The sequence below is a fragment of the Hippopotamus amphibius genome, chromosome 1 (genome assembly GCF_030028045.1).
Source record: "Hippopotamus amphibius kiboko isolate mHipAmp2 chromosome 1, mHipAmp2.hap2, whole genome shotgun sequence".
In the NCBI taxonomy this organism is placed as follows: domain Eukaryota; kingdom Metazoa; phylum Chordata; class Mammalia; order Artiodactyla; family Hippopotamidae; genus Hippopotamus; species Hippopotamus amphibius.
Window position 1 is genome coordinate 127,932,071 of NC_080186.1, and position 24,750 is coordinate 127,956,820.

Below are 24,750 nucleotides of genomic sequence, written 5' to 3' on the forward strand. Positions count from 1 at the left end.
TTGGCACAGTAGTTAAGAATCCGCCTGCCAATGCAGGGGACACGGGTTTGATCCCTGGTCCAGGAAAATCCCACATGCCACGGAGCAACTAAGCACAAGTGCCACAACTACTGAAGCCCGCTAACCTAGAGCCCATGCTCCGCAACAAGAGAAGCCACTGCAATAAGAAGCCTGCACACTGAAATGAGGAGTAGCCCCTGCTCTCCACAACTACAGAAAGCCCGCATGCAGCAACGAAGATCCAACTCAACCAATAAATTAAAAAAAAAATCAAATTAAAAAAATTAAAGTGTGTCACTTGTAAATAGCATATAGTTGGATTTTTAAAATCCAGCCTGACAGTCTTTATTTTTTATTTAGAGTGTTTTAGTTCATTTCCATTTAATTTGATTACTGATATGTGTTTATTTCTATCATTTTGTTGTTTATTTCTATCATTTTGTTGTTTATTTTGTTTGTTCTGTCTGTGCTTTGTTCCTTCATTCTTTTTTTTGCCTTCTTTTGCATTGAATGATGATTTTTTATCATTCTACTTTTTATTCTTTTTAAAATTAATTAGATATTTAATTATTATGTGATTACTCTTTTAGTGGTTCCTCTAGGGATTACACTATGCATTCTTTCATTTATTTATTTATTGGCTGCATCAGGTCTTTGTTGTGGCACACTGAATCTTTCATTGCAACATGCAGGATCTTCCTTGTAGTGTGCGGGCTTCTCTCTAGCTGTGGCTTGCTGGGTCCAGAGTGGGTGGACTCTATAGTTGCTGCACATGGGCTCTCTAGTTGTGGTGCATGGGCTCAGTAGTTGTGGCGGACAGGCTTAGTTGCCCTGTGGCATGTGGGGTCTTAGTTCCCCACCAGGGGTCAAACCCGTGTGCCCTGCATCGGAAGGTGGATTCTTAACCACTGGACCACCAGGGAAGTCCCATAACATACATTCTTAACTCATCACTATCTACCCTAAATTAGTATTTGTCACACTTCCTGAACAATGCAAGAAACTTAAAATAGTTTAACACTTTCTGCTTTCTGTGCTATTGTTGCTATATGTTTTATTTCAGTATATATTTTAAACTCTGCAAGACTATTTTCTTTGTGGTTTTAAACTGTCAGTATTAATTTCCAATATTCATTTTTATTTATCTACATAGTCACTCTTTCATGTGTTCTTCATTCTATTTTGCAGTTCCATGTTTCCATCTGGCTCATTTTCCTTCAGACTAAAGAATTTCATTTAGTATTTCTTGTAGTGCAGGTCTGCTCATGATGAATTCTTTCAGCTTTTTAAAATGTTTTAAAATTCAACTTGAAGTATAGGTGATTTACAATATTATATTAGTTTTAAGTGAATAGCATAGTGATTCAGTATTTTTATAATTATACTCCCCTTAAAGTTATTACAACATAATGGCTATAATTCCCTGTGCTGTACAACATATCCTTGTTGCTTATCTATTTTATAGATAGTAGTTTGTATCTCAATCCCATATCCCTACCTTGCCCCGCCTCACTTCCTTCTGTCCACTGGTATCCACTAGTTTGTTTTCTATATTTGTGAGTCTATTTCTGTTTTGCTATATACATTTATTTGTTTTATTTTTTAGATGCCACATATGAGTGATGACATACAGTGTTTATCTTTCTCTCTCTGACTTATGCGCTAAGCATAATACTCTCTAGGTCTATCCACGTTGTTGCAAATGGGAACTCTCTCAACTTTTTATTGTCGGAAGATGTCCTATTTTGCCTTTATTAATTATTTTTCATTCTGGTAAGTTACATGGACCATAAAATTTACCATTTTAATCATTTTAAAGTGTACAGTTCGGTGGCATTAAGCACATTCAGGTTGTTGTACAACCATCACCACTATCCATCTCCAGAATTTTTCATTATCCCAAACTGAAACTCTATACCCATGTAACTCTCCATTATCCCCTACTCTCAGCCCTTAGTAACCACTATTCTGCTTTCTGTCTTTATGAATTTGGCTGTTCTAGATATTTCATATAAGTGGAATCATACAATATTCTGTGTTTGGCTTATTGCACATAGCATAATGTTTTTAAGGTTCATTTATGTTGTGTCGCATATCACAACGTCCTTCCTTCTTAAGGCTAAATAAGGCTGAATAATATTCCATTGTATGTGCATACCACATTTTGTTTATCTATCCATTGATTCATCAATGGACACTGGGTTGCTTCCACCTTTTGGCTATTGTGAATAATGCTGCTGTGAAAATTGGAGTTCACATACCTGTTTGGATCCACGCTTTCAGTTCTCTTAAGTATATACCTAGAAGTGGAATGGATCTTATAGAAATTCTGTGTTTAACTTGAAGAACTGCCATGCTGTTTTCTACAGCGGGTATACCTACCATTTCACATTCCCACCAGCAATACATGAGGGTTCCAAAGTCTCCACGTCTTTGCTCACACTTGTTATTCTGTATTTCATTTCTGAAGGATGGTTTTGCCTAGAATAGAGTACTAAGTTGATAGATGTGTTTTTCCCCATCAATTTAAAGTGCTTTTTTTCATTCCCAAGCATTCCACGTCTGTTTTCCATTGTTTCTGTTGAAATGTTAGTCATTAATCTTATTCTTGTTCCTTTGATCATAATATATCTTTTATATATGGCTGTTTTTAAGATTTTCTGTTTATCATTGCTTTTAACAGTTTGGTGTGATATGTCCTTGTATTTTATTATATTTATTTATTTTGTTGTATTTATCCTGACTGGGGTTCAGAGAAGTCCTCGAGTCTATGGTTTGATATCTTTTGTAGTTTAGGAGATTTTTTTGAAAAATATGTGAATTCTTAAAGAAAATATTTGAATAAATATCCAGTATTTCTTCAAATTTTATTTTTGTTCTATTATCATCACTCCTCCTAGGGCTCTTATTACTCATATATATTTGAACTTTTCATCATGTCCTGTAAGTCTCTTACACGCTAATTATATTACATATTATTTTTCTCCTGTGCTTCTGTCTGGATATTTTCTACTGTCATTTCTTCTAGGTTAATAATCTTCTGTCCTACTATTTTTAATCTGCAATAAGCCCACCTATGGTATTTTTAGTTTTGGACATAGCATTTTTTAGTTTTAGAATTTCCATTTTATAGTTTTCTTATTTTTAGATTCCTGATATCTGATGAAATTTCTCAGCTTTTCTCCTATTTTCTTTCTTTTTAAAGTTGAGATATAGTTGACATACAAGGTGCACAGGTTTAAGGTGTACAGCATAATGATTTGACTCACATGCATTAGGAAATAATTACCACAATAAGTTTAGTGCACATCCATCATCCCATATAGATACAAAATTAAAGATAAAGAAAATAATTTTTTTCCATGTGATGAGAACCCTTAGGATATACTCTTAACAACTTTCATCTGTAGCATATAGTAATGTTATATTTATCATGTTGTATATTACATCCCTAGTACTTATTTATGTTTTAACTGGAAGTCTGTACCTTTTGACTGCCTTCATCCAGTTTGTCCTTCTTGCATCCTCCACCTCTGGTAACCACAAAGCTAATCTCTTTTTCTCTGAGTTTTTTTTTTTTAATTATTATTTGTTTATTTTTTTATTTTATTGGCTGTGTTGGGTCTTTGTTGCTGCGCACGGCCTTTCTCTAGTTGTGGCAAGCGGGGGCCACTCTTCATTGTGGTGTGTAGTCTCCTCATTGTGGTGGACTTTCTTGTTGTGGAGCACGGGCTCTAGGCACATGAGCTCAATAGTTGTGGCTTACGGGCTCTAGAGCGCAGGCTCAACAGTTGTGGCACACAGGCTTAGTTGCTCTGTGGCATGTGGTATCTTCCTGGGGCAGGGATTGAACCCGTGTCCCCTGCATTGGCAGGTGGATTCTTAACCACTACACCACCTAGGAAGTCCCTCTCTGAGTTTTTTTTTAAATTATTTTATTTAAGTATAGTTGATTTACAATGTTGCATTAATTTCTACTGTACAGCAAAGTGCACATATATATATATACATTCTTTGTTTAAAAATTTATTTATTGCCTGTGTTGGGTCTTTGTTGCTGTGCAGGGGCTTTCTCTAGCTGTGGTAAGTGGGGGCTACTCTTTGTTGTGGTGCACAGGCTTCTCATTGTGGTGGCTTCTCTTGTTGTAGAGCACGGGCTCTAGGTGTGTGGGTTTCAGTAGTTGCAGCACACAGGCTCAGTAGTTGTGGCTCACGGGCTCTAGAGTGCAATAGTTGTGGAGCATGGTCTTAGCTGCTCTGAGGCACATGGGATCTTCCTGGGGCAGGGCTTGAACTCATGTCCCCTGCATTGGCAGGCGGATTCTTGCACTGTGCCACCAGGGAAGCCCTAAAGATTTCTTTATTATTTATTTTTTTATTTTTTATTTTTAAATTTTTGGCTGTGTTGGGTCTTCCTTGCTGTACACGGGCTTTCTCTAGTTGTGGTGAGTGGGGGCTACTCTTCATTGTGGTGCATTGGCTCCTCACTGTGGTGGCTTCTCTTGTTGCAGAGCACAGGCTCTAGGTGCATGGGCTTCAGTAGTTGTGGCTCGTGGGCTCTAGAGTGCAGGCTCAGTAGTTGTGGTGCAGGGGCTTAGTTGCTCTGCGGCATGTGGGATTTTCACCAACCAGGACTCAAACCTGTGTCCCCTGCATTGGCAGGCAAATTCTTAACCACTGCGCCACCAGGGAAGTTCCCCCTATGAGTATTGTATGTGTCTTTTGATGAACTTTTGTGCTCATTCACCTAGGAGTGGAATCACTGGGTCATATGGTATGCATAAGTTTAACTTCAGTATAAACTGCCAAATTGTTTCCCAAAGTAGTTCTTCCAGTTTACACTCTTACCAGCAATTGTTTTACATCTCCATCAACACTTGATGTTGTCTGTCTTTTTCATTTTAGTTATGATGGTGGGTATGTAATAAAATTACCTGTGGAGGAGTATTTGCATACATAGTGACTAATGCAGCTGACTACCCTTTCATAGATTTATTTGCCATTTGGTAACCTCTTTTGTGAAGTACATGCTTAACTCTTTTGTCCATTTTTCTATTGGATTATCTGCCTTTTTCTTTCTCCCAAGGTGAAGGACACTGGGTACAAATACTTTGTGGATGAATATATATGTATATATATATACACACACACACACACTAAAATATCTTTTCACAGTCTGCTGCTTGACTTTTCACTGTCCTATTATGTATTTTGATGAATAGAAGTTTTCTTCTTCCAGTTTTGTTGAGATATAATTCACATGCAGCACTGTATTAATTTAAGGCATACAGCATAATAATTTGACTTGCATCATGAAATGATTAGCACAATAAATTTTGTGAACATCTATCATCTCATACTTATACAAAATTAAAGAAATAAAAAATGTTTTTTCCACTTGTGATGAGAACTCAGGATTTACTCTTAACAGCTCTGATATATAACATACAGCAGTGTTAATTATATTTCTCATGTTGTACATGACATCCCTAGTACTTATTTTATCTTATAACTGGAAATTTGTACTTTTTGACCGTCTTCATCCAATTCCCCCTCTCCCAACCTCTGCCTCTGATAACCACAAATCTGATCTCTTTTTCTATGAGTCTGTTTGTTTGTTTTGCCTTTAACTTTTTTTTTTAAGAATGTTTGTTTGTTTTTGAAGTATAATTGACCTACAAAATAAAAGTTCTTAATATGGTCCATTTTTCTATTTTTTTTATGGCTCTCATTTTGTGTCCTATTTGAAAAATATTTGCTTACTCTGAACTTTTGAATATATTCTCCTAAGTTTTATTCTAAAAGTGTCTTTTTAAAAAATTATTTATTTATTTATTTATTTATTTATTTATTGGGTGTGTTAGGTCCTCATTGCTGCACATGGGCTTTCTCTAGTTGCAGAGAGCAGGGGTTACTCTTCATTGTGGTATGTGGGCTTCTCATTTTGGTGGCTTCTCTTGTTGCGGAGCGTGGGCTCTAGACACGCAGGCTTCAATAGTTGCGGCACATGGGCTCAATAGTTGTAGCTCACGGGCTCTAGAGCACAGGGTCAGTAGTTGTGGTGCATGGCTTAGTTGCTCTGTGGCATGTGGGATCTTCCCAGAGCAGGGATCGAAGCTGTGTCCCCTGCATTGGCAGGCAGATTCTTAACCACTGTGCCACCTAGGAAGTCCCCCTAAAAATGTCTTATTTTACGTTTCACATATTAAAAGCTATCTGGAATTGATTTTTGGGTATGATGTGAGGTAGGAAGGAAAATTCACTTTTTTCCCATGTGGCTATTAATCTGATCCTGCACCATTTGTTGAAAAGACTATTCTTTCCCCATTGCACTGAGGTATCAACTTTGTCATATATCAGATGCCAATACATGTGTGGGTATGTTTCCAGATTCTCAGTTCTGTACCAGTATTCTGCTTGTCTACCTTTGTGCCAAAACTACACTGTCTTTTTTTTTTTTTGGTCGCTCTGCAAGGCTTGCGGGGGTCTTATTTGCCCAATCAGGGATTGAACTCTGGGCCCCAGCAGTGAAATTCCTAACCACTGGACTGCCAGGGAATTCCCCACACTGTCTAAATATTATAGCTTTATAATACATCCTAAGGTCTAGCAGTGTATTTCCTAAAGCTTTGTTTTTCTTCTACAAGATTGCCTTGGCAATTATATTCCCTATAAAATTGGGATCAGCTTGACAGTAATCTTATGCAAGGGCTTGTGTATTATTCCTATTTTATTCTTACCACTTGACGTAGTGCCTGACGGGGTATGCTCAGTAGACATTTGCTGAGTAAATGAATGAAGAAACTAGAATGTAATCAATGAAATACAGGCACTAGGAAGGCAAGGGAATTTTGCTTCTCGATCCTTGATGTATCCAAAGCATCCGAAATGATACGTGGCCCATAGTAGACACTCAATATAATTAATTGGATAAACGGCAAGTAAGCACTGATCTTTGGCTCCAGGCTCTGATTATCTTTCAGCTCACAGCTTAAATATCTTTCCTCAGGGATACCTTCCCTAATAACTCTGACAAAGTTCTTTGGTTATATTACATAGTTTCCTATAAATTGCCTTCACAGCACTTAACAGGCTTGTAATTGTTTGTACATTATTTTTTATTCTTCACTAGACTGTTAGGGCCTTGGTCTGTCTTGTTTACTGCAGCCTTAGCACCTTGTATTAGGGCACATAGTTGGCCTTCAATTCTTATTGACTGACTGGTGGAAGAAACAACCAAATGTCTTAGAATGGAGACTCAGGGAGGTTCTGTAAGGGGAGGAGATGCTGATTCTGAGCTTTGGAGGATAATTAAGAATTCTTTATATGGAGGAGAGAAAGTTAATTTTAGATAATGGAAAAACTATGTGTAACAGATGGTAAGGTGTCCGTATGCGTGACACTAGGGAATGGCAGCTGGAGCCTACTGTGGGGATTGATAGGAGCTAAACCTGGAAAGCTATGCTGAGCAAAGTCTGAGAGAGCTGTACTTATTCTGTGGGCAGTGATGAGTTATTAAAGATTTTTATGCATAAAAAATGATAGGATCACATTAGCGTTTTAAACATAATGCTGGTGATAGTCCATAAGCTATTGCAATTTCCAGGTATGACATGAGAGGGACCTGAACCGAGGCAGAGGCAAAAGAGGGGGTGGATCTAAAAGTCTTTCTGAAGTCAAGATTCCGTGACCCATAGGATGTGCCCAGGGTGGCGGCCCAGGAGGCTTAGAGCTGGAGGGAATAGGTAGATAGTACGTAAAGCCATGAACAGAAATAAGGAATATATTAGGTACACAGGTTTAGATGTGGAGACGATGAATTTTTTTTCCCCAACTTTTGTTATTGTGGTAAAATACACAGAACATAAAATTTCCTATCTTAACCATGAAAAAATTTATTTTTATTTATTTATTTTGCCCACACCGTAAGTCTTGTGGAATCTTAGTTCCCCAACCAGGGATCGAACCCAGGCCCTTGACAGTGAACGCACGAAGTCCTAACCACTGGGCCACCAGAGAATTCTATCTTAACCATTGGGCCACCAGAGAATTCTATCTTAACCTTTTCTAAGTGTGCCGTTCAGTGGTGTTGAGTATACTCATACTGTATAATCGTGGTCACCATCATTTCTAGATCTTTTTTCATCTTGTAAAATTGAAACCCATTAAACAATACACTCCGCCCCCCATTTTCCCCTTCCCCTAGCCCCTGGCAATCCCCATTATACTTTCTGTCTTTATGATTTTGACTACTTTAAGTACCTCATGTAAGTGGAATCATATAATATTTGTCTTTTTGTGTCTGGTTTCTTTCACTGAGCATAATGTTCTCAAGGTTTATCCATGTTGTGGCACATGTCAGGATTCCTTCCTTTTTAAGGGTGAATAATATTCCACTGCATGTATATACCTCATTTTCCGTATCAATTCATCTGTCAGTGGACACTTGGGTTGTTTCCATGTTTTAGCTATTGTGAGTATCACTGCCTTGAACGTAGGTTTACAAATATCTCTTTGAGACACTGCTTTCAATTCTTTTGGGTATATACCGAGAAGTGGAATTGCCGTATCATACGGTAATACTATTTTTAATTTTTTGAGGAATCTTGATACTATTTTCCACAGTGGCTATACCATTTTACCTTCCCACCGATAGTGCACAAGGGCTTACAATGTCTCCACATCCCCACCAGCACTTGCTATCACTTGTCTTTTGATAAGAGCCATTCTAACAGATGTGAAGTGATCTCGCATTGTGGTCTTATTTGCATTTCCCTGATGCTTCGTGATATTGAGCACCTTTTCAAATACTTGTTAGCCATATGTCTTCTTTGGAAAAATGTTTATTCAGATACTCTGACAATTTTTAAATTGAATTGTTTCCTTTTTTCCTTGTGTGAGTTCTTTATACATTTTGGATGTAATGAGTCCCGGCTTTCAATTCTTTTGGTTATACACCAAGGAGTGGAATTGCTAGATCGTGTGGTAATTCTCTATTTGTCTTTTTGAGGTATTACCAAGCTGTTTTCCACAGTGGCTGTACCATTTTACCTTCCCACTAGCAATGTAGTACAGCTCCAATTTCTCCAGATATCCTGGATAATATTTGTTATTTTCCATTTTTTTTATAACAACCATCCTAATGGATGTCAAGTGGTATTTCACTGTGGTTTTATTTGACTAGTAATGTTGAGCATCTTTCCATGTGCATATTAGACATTCGTATATCATCTTTGGTGAAATGTTTATTCAAGTCTTTTGCCTATTTTTGGATTGGGTTGTTTGTGTGAATTGTTGTTGAGATGTAAGAGTTTAAAAAATATGCATGTTCGGACATTAATCCCTTATGAGATTGCAAAATTTTCCCCTACTCTGTGGGTTGTCTTTTTACTCTCTTGATGGTGTCCTTTCATGCACAGAAGTTTTGTTTGTTTGTTTTTATAACAACCATAGGGCTTTATTTTATTTTTTTAAGAAATGGCCATGGGACTTCCTAGGTGGCACAGTGGTTAAGAATCCACCTGCCAATGCAGGGGACATGGTTCGAGCCCCACTCAGGGAAGATTCCCACATGCCACGGAACAACTAAGTCTATGTGCTACAACTACTGAGCCCGTGTGCTGCAACTACTGAAGCCCACGTGCCTAGAGCCAAGCCACTGCAATGAGGCCCATGCCCCGCAACGAAGAGTAGCCCCCACTCGCGGCAACTAGAGAAAGCCTATGTGCAGCAATGAAGACCCAACGCAGCCAATAAACTAACTAACTAACTAACTAACTAAATTTATATTTAAAAAAGAAATGGCCATGTTTTCTTTTTTTTTTTAATTTTAATTTTTATTTATTTGGTTGTGTCGGGTCTTAGTTGCAGCAAGTGGGCTCCTTAGTTGTGGCATACAAACTCTTAGTTGCAGCATGCATGTAGGATTTAATTCCCTGACCAGGGATCAAACCCTGGCCCCCTGCTTTGGGAGTGCTGAGTCTTAACTGTTATGCCACTAGGGAAGTCCCCTGTGCAGAAGTTTTTAATTTTGATGAAGTCAGTTTATTTTTTGTTGCCTGTGCTTCTGATGTCATATTCAAGGTATCATTGCCAAATCTAGGATCATGAAGATTTCCCCCTGTGTTGTCTTCCAAGAGTTTTATAGTTTTAGTTCTTTTAGATCATTGATCAATTTTGAGTTAATTTTTGTATATTGTGTGAGGTAAGTGTCCAAACCTGTTGTCTCTACACCATTTTTTTTGAGTTCCATTGTTTTATTTATACCTTTTTTCCCCTCCATAGCAAGTTTTCCTTTAGCTTTTTTTTTTAATTGAGGTATAGTTGTTTTACAGTGTTGTGTTAGTTTCTACTGTACAGAGAAGTGGAGTTATCTGTGCTATACAGCAGGTTCTTATTAGATATTGATTTTATACATATTAGTGTATATATATCAGTCCCAATTTCCCAATTCATTCCACCCCCTCACCCCTCGCGCTACACCATTTGTTGAAAATACTGTTCTTTTCCCATTGATGGTCTTTGGACAATCCAACTGTGGTCCCAAGGTTGGGTTGAAATCAGTTGATCACAGATATATGGTTTTATTTTCGGCTGCTCAATTCTGTTCCATTCATCTATGTGTCTGTTCTTTTCCCAGTACCACACTGTCTTGATTATCACTGCTTTGTAATAAGTTTGAAATAGGAAAGTGTATTGTTCTGGCTATTCTTGGTTCTCTATACAAATTTTAGCATTAGCTTGGCAATTTCTACAAAGAAGTCCACTGGGATTATGATAGAGATGATGTTGAATCTGTAGATCAACTTGGGAGTATTGCCATATTAAGTGTTAAGTCTTCTGATCATGAACACAGAAAGCTTTTCTAATTATTTAGATTGTCTTTAATTTTTTTCAACATCTTATAGTTTTCAGAGTATAAATTCTACGTCTTTTGTTAAAGTTATGCCTAAGTATTTTATTCCCTGTGATGCTATTGTAAATGGAATTGTTTTCTTTTTATTTATTTATTTATTTATTTATTTATTTATTTATTTATTTTTAATTATTTTTTGGGGGTACACCAGGTTCAATCATCTGTTTTTATACACATATCCCCGTATTCCCTCCCTTCCTTGACTCCCCCTCCTCGAGTCCCCCCCACCCTCCCCGCCCCAGTCCTCTAAGGCATCTTCCATCCTCGAGTTGGACTCCCTTTGTTATACAACAACTTCCCACTGACTGTTTTACTGGAATTGTTTTCTTAATTTCATTTTCAGATTGTTCAGTGAAAATGTATATAGAAGTATAGTTTATTTTTGTTTATCCATCTTTTACAACTTTGCTGAACTGATTTATTAGTTCTAACATTTTTTCAGTGGATCCCTTAGGAATTTTTTTTTTTTAATATAAATTTATTTATTTATTTATTTATTTAATTGGCTGTGTTGGGTCTTCGTTGCTGCACATGGGCTTTCTCTAGTTGCGGCGAGCGGGGGCTACTCTTCATTGTGCTGTGTGGGCTTCTCATTGCAGTGGCCTCTTTTGTAGAGTATGGGCTCTAGGCACGTGGGCTTCAGTAGTTGCGGCACATGGGCTCAATAGTTGTGGCTCAAGGGCTCTAGAGTGCAGGCTCAATAGTTGTGGCACACGGACTTAGTTGCTCTGCGGCATGTGGTATCTTCCTGGGGGCAGGGATCGAACCCATGTCCCCTGCATTGGCAGGCGGATTCTTACCCACTGAGCCACCTAAGAAGTCCAGGAATTTCTATATACAAGTTCATTGCATCTGCAAATGGAGATCATTTTACTTCTTCCTTTCTAATCTGGATGCCTTTTATTTCTTTCTAATTGTCTTGGCTAGAACCTCCAATGTGATGTTGAATAGAGGTAGCAAGAGTGAATATATTTGTCTTATTCCAAATCTTAGTGGGAAAGCATCTAGTTTTTTACTATTAAGTATGATGTTAGCTGTGGGTTTTTCATAAATGTCCTTTATGAGGTTGAGTTAATTCCTTTATATTCCAAGTTTGTGGAGGTTTTTTTTTTGTAATGAAAAAGTATTGGATGTGATGTATTATTGATGTGATGTATTATATTAATTGGCTTTCAGATATTAAGCCAACCTTGCATTAATAGAAGAAATCCCAGCTGGTAATGGTGAACAAATCTTTTTATAAAATGCTGGATTTTGTTTGCTAGTTTTTTTTGTTTGTTTGTTTCTTTTTAAAATTTTGTTTATTTATTTAATTGGCTCTGTTGGGTCTTTTTCTGCTGTGTGTGGGCTTTGTTTGCTTGCGGTAAGTGGGGGCTACTCTTCATTGTGGTGCGTGGGCTCCTCATTGCCATGGCGTCTCTTGTTGTGGAGCACGGGCTCTAGGCGTGTGGGCTTCAGTAGTTGCAGCACATGGGCTCAATAGTTGTGGCTCACGGGCTCTAAAGCACAAGCTCAGTAGTTGTGGTACATGGGCTTAGTTGCTCCGTGGCATGTGGGATCTTCCTGGAGCAGGGATCAAACCCATGTCCCCTGCATTGGCAGGTGGATTCTTAACCACTGTGCCACCTAGGAAGCCCCTGTTTGCTAGTATTTTGTTGAGTATTATTGCAACCATATTCATAAGAGATATTGGTCTGTAGTTTTCTTTTCTTATGATGTCTTTGTTTTTGGCATAAGGGTTATATTGGCCCCATGAAATGACTTGGGAAATATTCTCTCATTTTCTATTTTTAATATTTTAATTTTAAAAATTATTTTATTAAAAAAATTTTTTTTGGCTGTGCCACATGGCACACAGAATCTTAATTTCTGGACCAGGAATTGAAACTGTGCCCCCTGCAGTGGAAGCGCAGGGCTGTAACCACAGGACCGCCAGGGAATTCCCTCCCCTGCCTTTTTTTGTTCTATTTTTTAGAATAATTTTTGAAGAATTATTATGAAATCTTTAAATGTTTGGTAGAATTCACTGATGAAGCCACCTGGGCCTGGGCTTTTCTCTGTGGGAAATTTTTTGATTACTATCACTATTACTATCTCTTCACTTACTGTAGATAAAGTCAGATTGTCTGTTTCTTCTTGAGCCAATTTTGTTAGATTTTGTCTTTCTGGGAATTTGTCCATTTCATCTGATTTATCAAATTTTTGGCCTACAATTGTTCATAGAATTCTTTTATGATCTTTTTTATTTCTGTAAGATTAATAGTAATGTCTCTCTTTCATTTCTGATTCTGGTAATTTAAGTCATCTCCATTTTTATCTTGGTTAGTATTGCTAAATGTTTGTCAATTGTATAGATCTTTTCAAAGAACCAGCATTTGGTTTCACTGTTTTTCTCTGTTGTTTTTATATTCTCTATTTCATTAATTTCTGCTGAATTCTTTACCATTACCTTCTTTCTGCTTGCTTTAGGTTTAGTGTACTTTTCTTCCAGTGTGTTGAAGTGGAAGTTTAGATTTTTTTCTTTTTTAATAAATTTATGTATGTACGTATGTATGTATGTGTATATGTATGTATGTATTGGCTGCGTTGGGTCTTCATTGCTGCACACAGGCTTTCTCTAGTTGTCGCGAGCAGGGGCTACTCTTTGTTGCCGTACACAGGCTCCTCATTGCTGTAGCTTCTCTTGTTGCAGAGCACAGGCTCTAGGCATGAGGCCTTCAGTAGTTGTGGCACATGGACTCAATAGTTGTGGCTCACGGACTCTAGAGGACAGGCTCAATAGTTGTGGCGCATGGGATTAGTTGCTCTGTGGCATGTGGGATCTTCCTGGAGCAGGGATTGAATCCGCGTCCCCTGCATGGGCAGGCAGATTCTTAACCACTGCGCCATGAGGGAAGTCCGGAAGTTTAGATTATTGATTTGTGATCTCTCTCTTTTCTTAATAGTACCATTACAGCTGTGACTTTCCCTCAGAGCACTGCTTTAGTTGCATTTTATAAGTTTTGGTATATTTTGCCTTGATTTTCATTCATTTCAAATTATTTCCTGATTCCCCTTTTGATTTCTTCCTTGACCCGTTATAGTATGGGAGTGCATTGTTTAATTTCTATGTATTTGTGAATTTCCCAATTTTTTCCCCTGCAGTTGATTTCTAATTTCTTTCTATTGTAGTGGAAAACATATTTTGAATTATTTCTAGCCTTTTAAATTTATTGAGGTTGGTCTTTTTGTTTGTTTGTTTGCTTGTTTTTTTTTTTTTTTATGGCCTAGTGTAAGATATATCCTGGGGACTGTCCCTCGTTCCCTTGAGAAGAATGTATATTCTGTTATTGTTGCTGGATGGAGTGTTTTATAGTTGTTTGTAAGGTCTAGTTGCCTTCAAGTCTTATCTTACTTCATCATAAGAGTGGTTGTTTTATCCATTATTGAAAGTGAGGTATTGGATTCTCCAAACCAATTGTTGAGTTGTCTATTTCTCCTTTCATTTCTGTCAGTTTTTGCTTCCTGTATTTTAGTGATCTGTTATTAGATGCAGTTATATTTGTAACTGTTATCTTCTGATGTATTGATATTTTATCATGATAAAATATCCCTCTGTGTCTCTAGTAAACTCTTTTTGTTTTAAATCTATTTTGTATGCTATTATTATAGCCATTCCAGTTTTCTTGTGGTTGCTGTTTATATATCTTTTTACATCCTTTACTTTCAGTTTATTTGTATATTTGAATATAAAGTGTGTCTCCTAGAGTCAGCATATAGTTGAATTATGTTTTTTATCCAGTCTGACAATCTCTGACTTTTGATTGGATTCTTTAGCCCATTCACATATAATATTATTGATATATCCGGATTTACATGTGCCATTTTACTTTTTGTTTTCTATGTGTGTCATTCATTTTTTATTCCTTTATTGCCTTTTTTTGTTTATAAGTGAATAATTTTCTTGTGTAGCATTTTAATTTCTTTACAAATTTCCCACTATATTTTAAATTTTTTTCAGTGATTGTTCTAGGGTTCACCATAAACGTCTTATGTGTGAATCAGCTTCAGATTCTGATACTAGCTTATTCTAGTGATAATAAGCATTATTATCCAGAAGTGTTATTCCAGTATAGCTCTATTCCCCTTTTCTCCTTTTTGTGGTGCTGTTGTTATATATATTATACAATCAATGTTGTAAACCCAACAACACACTGTTATTTTACCATCTATAGTCATTTCCTTATCCCAATACAGTGTTCCTCTCACACATTTTTTGTGCTCTTATTAGCAAATATAAAACATATATGTTACGTTTCTATATGTTATAGTACCAACAGTACATTATATCATATTATATTATGTAATGTTTTATATCAGTTAAGAAAAGAAAGGAGAAAAAATATACATTTACATGTGTGCCTTGGAGACATCACAGGTTTGTTTACAGACTACCACAACAAAAGCGAATATTGCAATAGTGCAAGTCTAATGAATTTTTTGGTTTCCCAGTGCATATAGAAGTTATGTTTACACTATACTACATTCTGTTAAGTATGAAATAGCATGTGTCTAAAAAGAAACAATGTATGTACCTTAATTAAAAAAACACTGCTGCTAAAAAATGCTAATCATCATCTGAAGCTTCAGCAAGCCATAGTCTTTTTGCTGGTGGAGGATCTTGACTCAATATTGATGGCTGCTAACTGATGAGGATGGTGGTTGCTGAAGGTTGAGGTGGCTGTGGCAATTTCTTAAAATAAGACATCTATGAATTTTGCTGCATCAATTGACTCTTCTTTTCACTTAAACACTAGAGGCCATTGTAGAGTTATTAAATGGTCTCATTTCAATAGTGTTGTATCTCAGGAAATAGGAAAGCTGGAGGAGAGGGAGAGAGACAGGGGAATGGCTGGTAGGTGGAGCAGTCAGAGCATACCCAATATTTATTGAGTAAGTTAGCCATCTCATATGGGTGTGGTTTGTGGCACTCCAAAACAATTACAATGGTAACATCAAAGATCACTGATCACAGATCACTATAACAAATATAATAATAATGAAAAAATTTAAAATATTGTGAGAATTACCAAATGGGATATGGAAACATCAAGTGAGCAAATGCTATTGGAAAAATGGCACCAATAGACTTGCTCAACACAGAGTTGCCACAAATCTTGAATTTGTAAAAAATGCAATATCTGTGAAGTGCAGTAAAGCCAAGTGCAATAAAATGAGTTATTCATGTACACTGTCAAATAATTACATAGTTGCCTTTACCAATTCTTTTTTTCATGTAGTCTCACGTTTGGCTTGAACAATGTCCTTTAATATTTCCTGTGAGGTAGGTCTGCTAGCAGTAGTTACCTGTTTTGTTCATTTGTTTGTTTGTGTGTTTAATCTGGGAAAGTCTTTATTTTACTTTCTTTTTATGAAAGACAGCTTTGCTGGATATAAGATTTTTGGTTAACAGGTTTTTTTCTTTGTGTGCTTTGAATATGTTATCCCAGTGCCTTCTGGCTTCCATTGTTTCTGCTGAGAAGTTGTCTGTTAATCTTATTAGGCTGCCCATGTATGTAAAGCGTCATTTTCTCTTGCTTCTTTCAAAAATTTTCTCCTTGACTTTCAGCACTTCTACTACGAAGTGTCTGTGGACCTTTTTGTGTTTATCCTGCTTGGATTTGTTGTGCTTCCTGGATGTATAGGTTATTATTTTAAAATAAATTTGGGATAGTTTCAACCATTAATTTCTTCAAATACTTATTCCTTTCCTTTCTCTCTCTCCTCCCCTTCTGGTACTCTAATTATATGTTTGTTAGTGTGCTTAATGATGTCCCACATTTCTCTCAGGTTCTGTTTATTTTTTCTTCATTCTTATTCTCTCCTTTTTCATTTTGAGTAGTTTCTGTTGATCTACCTTCAAATTTGCTTGTTCTTTCTTCTCATGATTCATATCTACTGTTGTGTCCCTGAAGTGAATTTTTAATTTCAGTTATTATATTTTTCAACTCCAGAATTTCCATTTGGTTCTTGTTTTATAATTTCTGTCTCTTTATTGCCCTTTTCTATTTGATGGGACACTGTCACCATATCTTCTTTTATTCTGCAACCATTTACCTTCTTTGGTTCTGTGAATATGTTCATAATGGCTTCTGTAAAGTTTTTTTTCTTTTTTTGTATATATCTGACATCTGCTTGCTCTCGCAGTTTCTGTTGCCAATTTTTATGAGTCATATGGATCATATTTTCCTGTTTCTTTGCATGTCTTATAATTTTTTGTTAGAAACTGGATATTTTAAGTAATTTGTTACAGCAACTATTATGGTTAATTTTATGTGTCAACTTGCCTGGGCCATGGAATGTTCAGATATTTGGTCATGCATTATTCTGGATGTTTCAGTTTTTATTTGAGATTAACATTTATATTGGTAGACTGAGTAAAGCAGATTGCTCTTCCTAAGGTGGTTTGATCTCATCCAGTCAGTTGAGTAGAACAAAAAGACTGACTCTCCCTGAGTAAGAGGGAATCCTTCATATATGACTGCTGTCAAACAGGGACATTGGCTTTTTTCCTGCTTTCAAACTCAAACCAAAACATTAGCTCTTCATGGATCTGAAGCCTGTTGGTCTTTGGATGAGAATTACACCATTGACTCTCCTGGTTCTCAGGCCTTTGGGCTCAAACTGGAACTAAGCCATCAGCTTTCCTAGGTCTCCAGCTTGCTGACTCACCCTTAAGATCTTAGGACTTGTCTGCTTTCATAATTGTGTGAGCCAATTCCTTAAAATGAGAGAATCCCTCTCTTTCTCTCTCATCTATCTACATCCTGTCATAGATAGAAACTGTAGATAGAAAGAATGGCAAGCTTCTTTCTGAGTGACACCCTCACTCTAGGATCTGAGGACTTGGTGTTGAGAGAGAACAGCAGCCCGAGGACCTTGTGGATTACCTATACTGATGTGGAATTATGTCTGATCACTGCAGCATGGGTGACCCAGTATTCTCAGTGTGATGTACCTGGGTTAGAGCCTCAATTCCATGAGCAGGATCTGGGTGGGAGAAGTGAGCACCAACTTCTCAACTTTGTTTGCCTGGAACTTAGCCTTGGCAACAAGGGCAGAATGAGAAACACTGATACCCTGTTTCTCCTTGGAAGAAAGCCCTTCAACTGGAAACTGTGTTCTTGGCTATAGCGGTCTGGAGGGGAATTTCTACCTCACTGAGCTGGGAGGGTGGGAAGAGGGAGTGGTGATAGTTCAAATACCATAGACTCTCACTTTTCTTGCCTACTTTGTTTTTTTTTTTTGCCACACCATGTGGCATGCAGGGATCTTAGTTCCCTGATCAGGGAATCGAACCCACACCCCCTGCAGTGGAAGTGCAGAGTTTTAACCACTTCACTGCCAGGGAAACCCCCTTTGTTAACTAATTCTTAAAAAATTTTTATTTATTTATTTATTTATTGGCTGCATTGGGTCTTTGTTGCTGTGCACAGGTTTTCTCTAGTTGCAGCAAGTGGGGGCTACTCTTCATTGCAGTGTGTGGACTTCTCATTGCGGTGGCTTCTCTTGTTGTGGAGCGTGGGCTCTGGGTGCACGGGCTTCAGTAGTTGTGGCTCTGGGGTGCTAGTGTGCAGGCTCAGTAGTTGTGGCACACGGGTTTAGTTGCTCCACGGCATGTGGGAATCTTGCCAGCCAAGGGATAGAACCCATGTCTCTTGCATTGGCAGGTGGATTCTTAACCACTGTGCTACCAGGAAAGTCCCTCTTAACTAATTTTTGCAGATTTTTTTGGAGTAGGTATTTCTTTCTTTAATCTTTGCCCTTTGGACTTTTTCCAGAGGCTTGAAATGGTTGCTTTTAAAATAATTAAATTTTAAATTAAATAATAATTCACCAGTTTTGCTATGGGTGCAGGTCAGCAGAGCTCTTCATACTGTCATGCTATAAGTTGATCCTCTAAGAGGGTGAATTTTATGAAGTTGTTAATTATATCTCAATGAAGTTGTTTTAAAAAAGAAAGAACCTGACACACTGTTCTGTCAGAATTGAGGTGTTGTAGTCACTGGCTTCTGGCCATTGTCACCCCTCCCATTTCTCCTTTACATGAATTTCATTATGTAATAAAAGTCATATTTTTTAAAGAAAGATCCCCCCTCAAAAGATTTCAACTTCAAATCATTTACTAATTGTAAACTCTTTGTTCCTTTGATACCTACATACAAATTTTCTATTAGCTGTCAGCACTGTGTATGGGTTTCTTGGGATTCCATTATGTTTAGCCTAACCTTACTTGATAGGGTATTTGCCACATTTCTGCAAGGTCCTGTTGTTGCTATTCCCAGTGGTAATGTAATAACCTGTTATTGTATTGCTCTACCATGGCCTGTTTCGTTAGCCTCTTTCCCATGTGTGAGCATTTGTGTAGTTTCTAGTTTTTAGCTATAACATACTGTTTGGCTATAATCATCTTTGTTTAAATCTGTTCTTCTCTCTTTTGAAGCATTTCCTTGAGATACATTTCCAGTGTGGTTGAGAGTATGATCATTTTTATGACTCTTGACAGTTATTGCCAAATTTCTCTCTGGAAAGATTATACTTGTTTATAGTGCATTCTCAATGCAGAAATATACTTATTTTCCCACAATTCTGTTCCCTTTGAGTTTTGTCTGTTTTATTTGTTTTTGCTAATTTAGCACATGTGCTGTGGGACTCATTTTGTACTTCTGTAGTTATTAGTGATGCTGTATTTTTTCCAGTGCTTGTTCACTGTTTCTTATGGTTAACTCTGTGTGTTTGACAGTCCCAACACTGTTTATAACTGTGTGACTTTGGCAAGTCACTAGTCACCTTTCCTCCTTGTGATTCAGTTTCTCAAACAGTAAATTGGAAAAGTTGAACTAGATCAGTAGTAGAACTCTTTTTCAAACATGAGCCTATATAGATTTCTAATGTTTGAATGGGATAAAAGTGGTAACTTATTAATATACAGTTATTTTATGTTTAAAATTGTAACAGTTATTCATAAAATCAATTAATTAGAATAATGAGGTAGTCTAGATAAAGACAAAATTTTGAACTTGGGTATTATGGGTGACAAATGAAGTCTTTTAATCAGAATAATTATGTAGTATACTCCTATTCTTTTCACTTCAGATTTATAGAAAAGTTGATCAAATAGTACAAAGAATTTCCTTATACTCTTCACCCAGATTTCCCAAGTGTTAGCGATTTACTACTTTACTTCTATCCTTCTCTCTACATTTGCTTTATAGGTATTATTTTTTTTGAACCATTTGAGATCAAGTTGCAGAAATGATGCCGTTTTACTTTAAATACTTCACTGTAAAAACAAGGACAGTTTCATACATAATCACAGTACAGTTCTCAACATTAAAAATTACATTGACACACTAGTATCATCTAGTCTACAAACCTTATTAAGATGTCACTAATTGTTTCAATAATTTCTTTCATAGCAAAAGAAAATTCCAGATGATAATTTCTGTTCAGTTGTCATGTCTCTTTGGTTTCCTTTAATCTGGAAGAATTCCTCAGCTTTTGTCTTTCATGCCATTGATATATTTGAAGAGTACGGACCGGTCATTTTGTAGGATGTCTCTCAGTTTGGGTTTATCTCTGTTTCTCCATGATAAGTTTCAAGTTTATGCATTTTTGGAAGTGATACCATAGACATCCCATCAGGTTGTACATGATGTTGATGTGTCTTACTAGTAGTGATGGTATCTCTGATCACTCAGTTAAGGTGCTGCCTGCCAGTTTTCTCCACTGTAATGTTACTAGTTTTCCCTTTGTAATTAATAAATATCTTGTGAGCACATTCTTTGAGAGTACATAAATATCCTGTTAGTCATCAACCTTGCAGCCACTAGTTTTAGCATTTATCGATGACACGTGCCTTTTATTACTCTGATTGTTGCCATATGGTGGTTTTCTAATTTCATCATTCCTTCTACATTTAATAGTTACCATTCTAGGACTTCCCTGGTGGTCCAGTGGCTAAGACTCTGCACTCCCGATACAGGCGGCCAGGGTTAGATCCCTGGTCAAGGAGCTAGATCCCACATGCCGCAACTAAGAGTTCACATGCCACAACTAAAGACCCTCACATGCTGCAACTAAAAGATCCCGCATGCCACAAAGAAGATCCTGCACATGGCAACAAAGATCCCACCCCACAACTAAGACCCAGGGCATAAGTAAATAAATATTAAAATAAAATTAAAAATAACAGTTACTGTTCTACTTAATGGAAGAATAATTCCTTCTCATTTATTTAATTGTTCACTTATTTACCAATATGGACTCAAGAATTATTGTTCCAGTCAATGAGTTATAATCCACGACTGTCATTATTTATTTTGATGTTTATGTTGTCCCATATTTGACACTTAAAGTTGGCTTCTGTGCGTGTTTGGCATGTCCTCATCCTTCTTTGAATACGTCTTTACTTTCTTGCACAGTAAGAGGATCCAGGCTCATCTTGTACTTTTCCTGGAGTCAGCCATTTTTCTGAGGAGCCCTAGTTCCATATAATAGGAAATAGTTTTTTATTTTTATTTAGTTATTTTTAAAACTTTTTATTGGAGTATACTTGATTTACAGTGTTGTGTTAGTTTCAGGAGTACAGCAAAGTGAATCAGTTATGCATATACTTATATCAACTCTTTTTTAGATTCTTTCCCTTATAGGCCATTACAGAGCATTGAGTAGAGTTCCTTGTGCTATAAAGTAGGTCCTTATTAGGCATCTATTTAATATATAGTAGTGTGCATATGTCAATCCCAATCTCCCAATTCATGCCTGCCCCCCTTACCTCCTGGTGACCATAAGTTTGTTTTCTACATCTGTAATCCTATGTCTGTTTTGTAAATAAGTTCATTTGTACCCTCTTTTTAGATTCCACATCTAAACAATATCTTATGATATTGTCTTTCTCTGTCTGACTTACTTTACTCAGTCCATCTGTGTTGCTGCAAATGGCATTATTTCATTCTTTTTTATGGCTGAATAATATTCCGTTGTATATATATACCACATCTTTATCTGTCCCTCTGTTGATGGACATTTAGGTTGCTTCCATGTCCTGGCTATTGTAAACAGTGCTGCAATGAACATTGGGGTGCATGTATCTTTTTGAATTATGGTTTTCTCTGGATATATATGCCTAGGAGTGGGATTGCTGGATCATATGGTAACTCTATTTTTAGTTTTTAAAGGAGCCCCCACACACCTAGAAAGAGAAACAAATACAAATCAGATTTGATTAATCATTCAACAAGTTACATAAGAACAAAAACCTATGAATGTAATATATGTGAAAAAGTCTTCAAACAACCCATTCACCTTACCGAACACATGAGAATTCATACTGGTGAGAAACCTTTCAGGTGTAAGGAATGTGGAAGGGCCTTTAGTCAAAGTGCATCCTTTACCACACACCAGAGAATCCATACTGGTGAGAAACCCTTTGAATGTGAAGAATGCGGCAAAGCCTTCAGACATCGCTCATCTCTCAATCAACATCACAGAACTCACACCAGGGAGAAACCCTACGTATGTGATAAATGTCAGAAAGCTTTCAGCCAGAACATTAGCTTGATCCAACATTTGAGAACTCATTCTGGAGAGAAACCTTTTACATACAATGAATGTGGGAAAACCTTTAGACAGATTAGACACCTTAGTGAACATATAAGAATTCATACCAGGGAGAAGCCCTATGCATGCATTGCCTGTTGTAAAACCTTTAGTCATAGAGCATATCTAACACATCACCAGAGAATCCATACTGGGGAGAGACCCTACAAATGTAAGGAATGTGGAAAAGCCTTTAGGCAGAGGATTCACCTTAGCAATCATAAAACTGTTCATACAGGAGTGAAAGCATATGAATGCAACCACTGTGGAAAAGCCTACAGGCATGATTCATCCTTTAAGAAACATCAGAGACATCACACAGGAGAAAAACCTTATGAATGTAATGAACGTGGAAAAGCCTTCAGCTATAATTCATCACTTACTCGACACCATAAAATACACAGGAGAAATGCCTTCCAAAATAATGCCTAAAAACAGATTATTCAACATAAGAACAAAATCCAGGTCTAAATCAGTGATTCTGTGCTTTCAATTTCAGGACCCTAAATTGGAGGAATTGACATGATGATGCCAACTTCTAATTTTGCCCATTGTGTAAATAAATACTACATTGAAAACTTAAAAAAAAAAAAAAAAGGAGCCTCCATACTGTTCTCCATAGTGGCTGTACCAAGTCCCAATACTCCGTGTTTTTTTTTTTAATAAATTTATTTATTGGCTGCATTGTGTCTTCATTGCTGTGCGTGGGCTTTCTCTAGTTGCTGAGAGTAGGGGGGCTACTCTTCCTTGTGGTGCGCAGGCTTCTCAGTGTGGTGTCTTCTCTTGTTGCGGAGCATGGGCTCTAGGTGTGTGGGATTCAGTAGTTGTGGCACACGGGCTTAGTTGCTCCTCAGCATGTGGAATCTTCCCGGCAGGGATTGAACCTGTGTCCCCTGCATTGGCAGGAGGATTCTTAACCACTGCGCCATCAGGGAAGTCCTCAGTACTCCTTTAATTGGATGTTTCATTCTCCTATGAATGAACATTTAAGTTATTTTCAGTATTTTAAAATCACCTGTGAGGGAATTCCCTTCTGGTCCAGTGGTTAGGACTTCGCACTTCCACTGCACTTCCACCCCATGGCAGTAGGCACGGGTTTGATCCCTGCTCAGGGAAGTAAGATCCTGCAAGCCATGTGGCATGGCCAAAAAAATAAATAAAATAAAATCACCAATGAATAACCTTATGTGTAGGTATCTTTGTATTATTGAAGGCCTAAGTTTCTTTTATTTTGATTTCCAGTATCTGAAAAAATTCAGATTCACATAGATGAGTATTTGTTAATTATAATGGTTTTAAAATAGCTTGCTTGCAATCTCAAGCTGTTCTTCGGTTAAACTGAGATAGAAGCTTTAAAAAAGAGAAGGAAATTTTTGTTTCTAAATGGAATCAAGGACACTATCTAATGGTGTGTATTCCTTATAAATGTAGATTTAAAAGAACCCAAAAGGTACAATAAATGCTGAGACCAAAAAAAAAAAAAAAAAAAAGAAATTAAAAGAAAAAAGATTACATCGTGACTAACCAAGTGCTGTAGACATATACCTGAAACTCCCAGCATTTTCTTGGATGCTATGTGCATGTGCCTTGGTACTGTTCTCTTTTGTTACAGTTTTAAAGGAGAAGATAATTATACAGCTCTACATATTTCTTACAAAAGTGAAACTACCAGCTTCCTAATTATTGTGGTTTGAGGATTTTAATAAATAATATTCTTGTTCCCTAATTGGTTCCAATTGATTGGAACCAATTGAAAGATTATTGTGTTAACCAAGTGAGCTTGCTTATGCTTCAGTCCTGAATTGAATGGACTTGCCCTGTTATGGGCACATCTAAACAGTATCAGCTTTTCTTGGTGTATACGGGAGAGGTGAGGGATGGTGTGATGTGTGAAAATGTGATAGCAGAGAAGGGCAGAGAAAATGTGCTTCATGCAGGGGGGCTGATCTGGGAGAGAGTGAGGAAAGGACTGGGCCAACCCTATGCAGTTCCTTCCCTGAAATCTACCAGTCATATAAGTCAGTCCTACTCTGGGACAAGTGAGTAAGGAGGTAGAGAGGGGCCAGGTTTTTTACACTAACTGTAGTACTCCCACGTGGAAAATGAGGAGTTGTAAATAAATGATTTTCTCAATATTAATAAAAACCCACTTTAAAAATGACAAGAAGTTCTGTGCAGAAATGGCAAGAGAAGATT

At 37.1% G+C, this 24,750-nt stretch overlaps 1 protein-coding gene across 1 annotated transcript in view; it reads left to right on the plus strand.

Moving 5' to 3' along the window:
• Positions 1-22,986, plus strand: part of LOC130839777 (zinc finger protein 69 homolog) — a 30,844-nt gene extending 7,858 nt beyond the window's left edge. The window contains exon 2 of the mRNA XM_057714242.1: positions 22,134-22,986. Within this exon, the coding sequence (XP_057570225.1) occupies positions 22,134-22,986 (853 nt within the window). The remainder of the gene's footprint in view (positions 1-22,133) is intronic.
• The last annotated feature ends 1,764 nt before the right edge of the window (positions 22,987-24,750 follow it).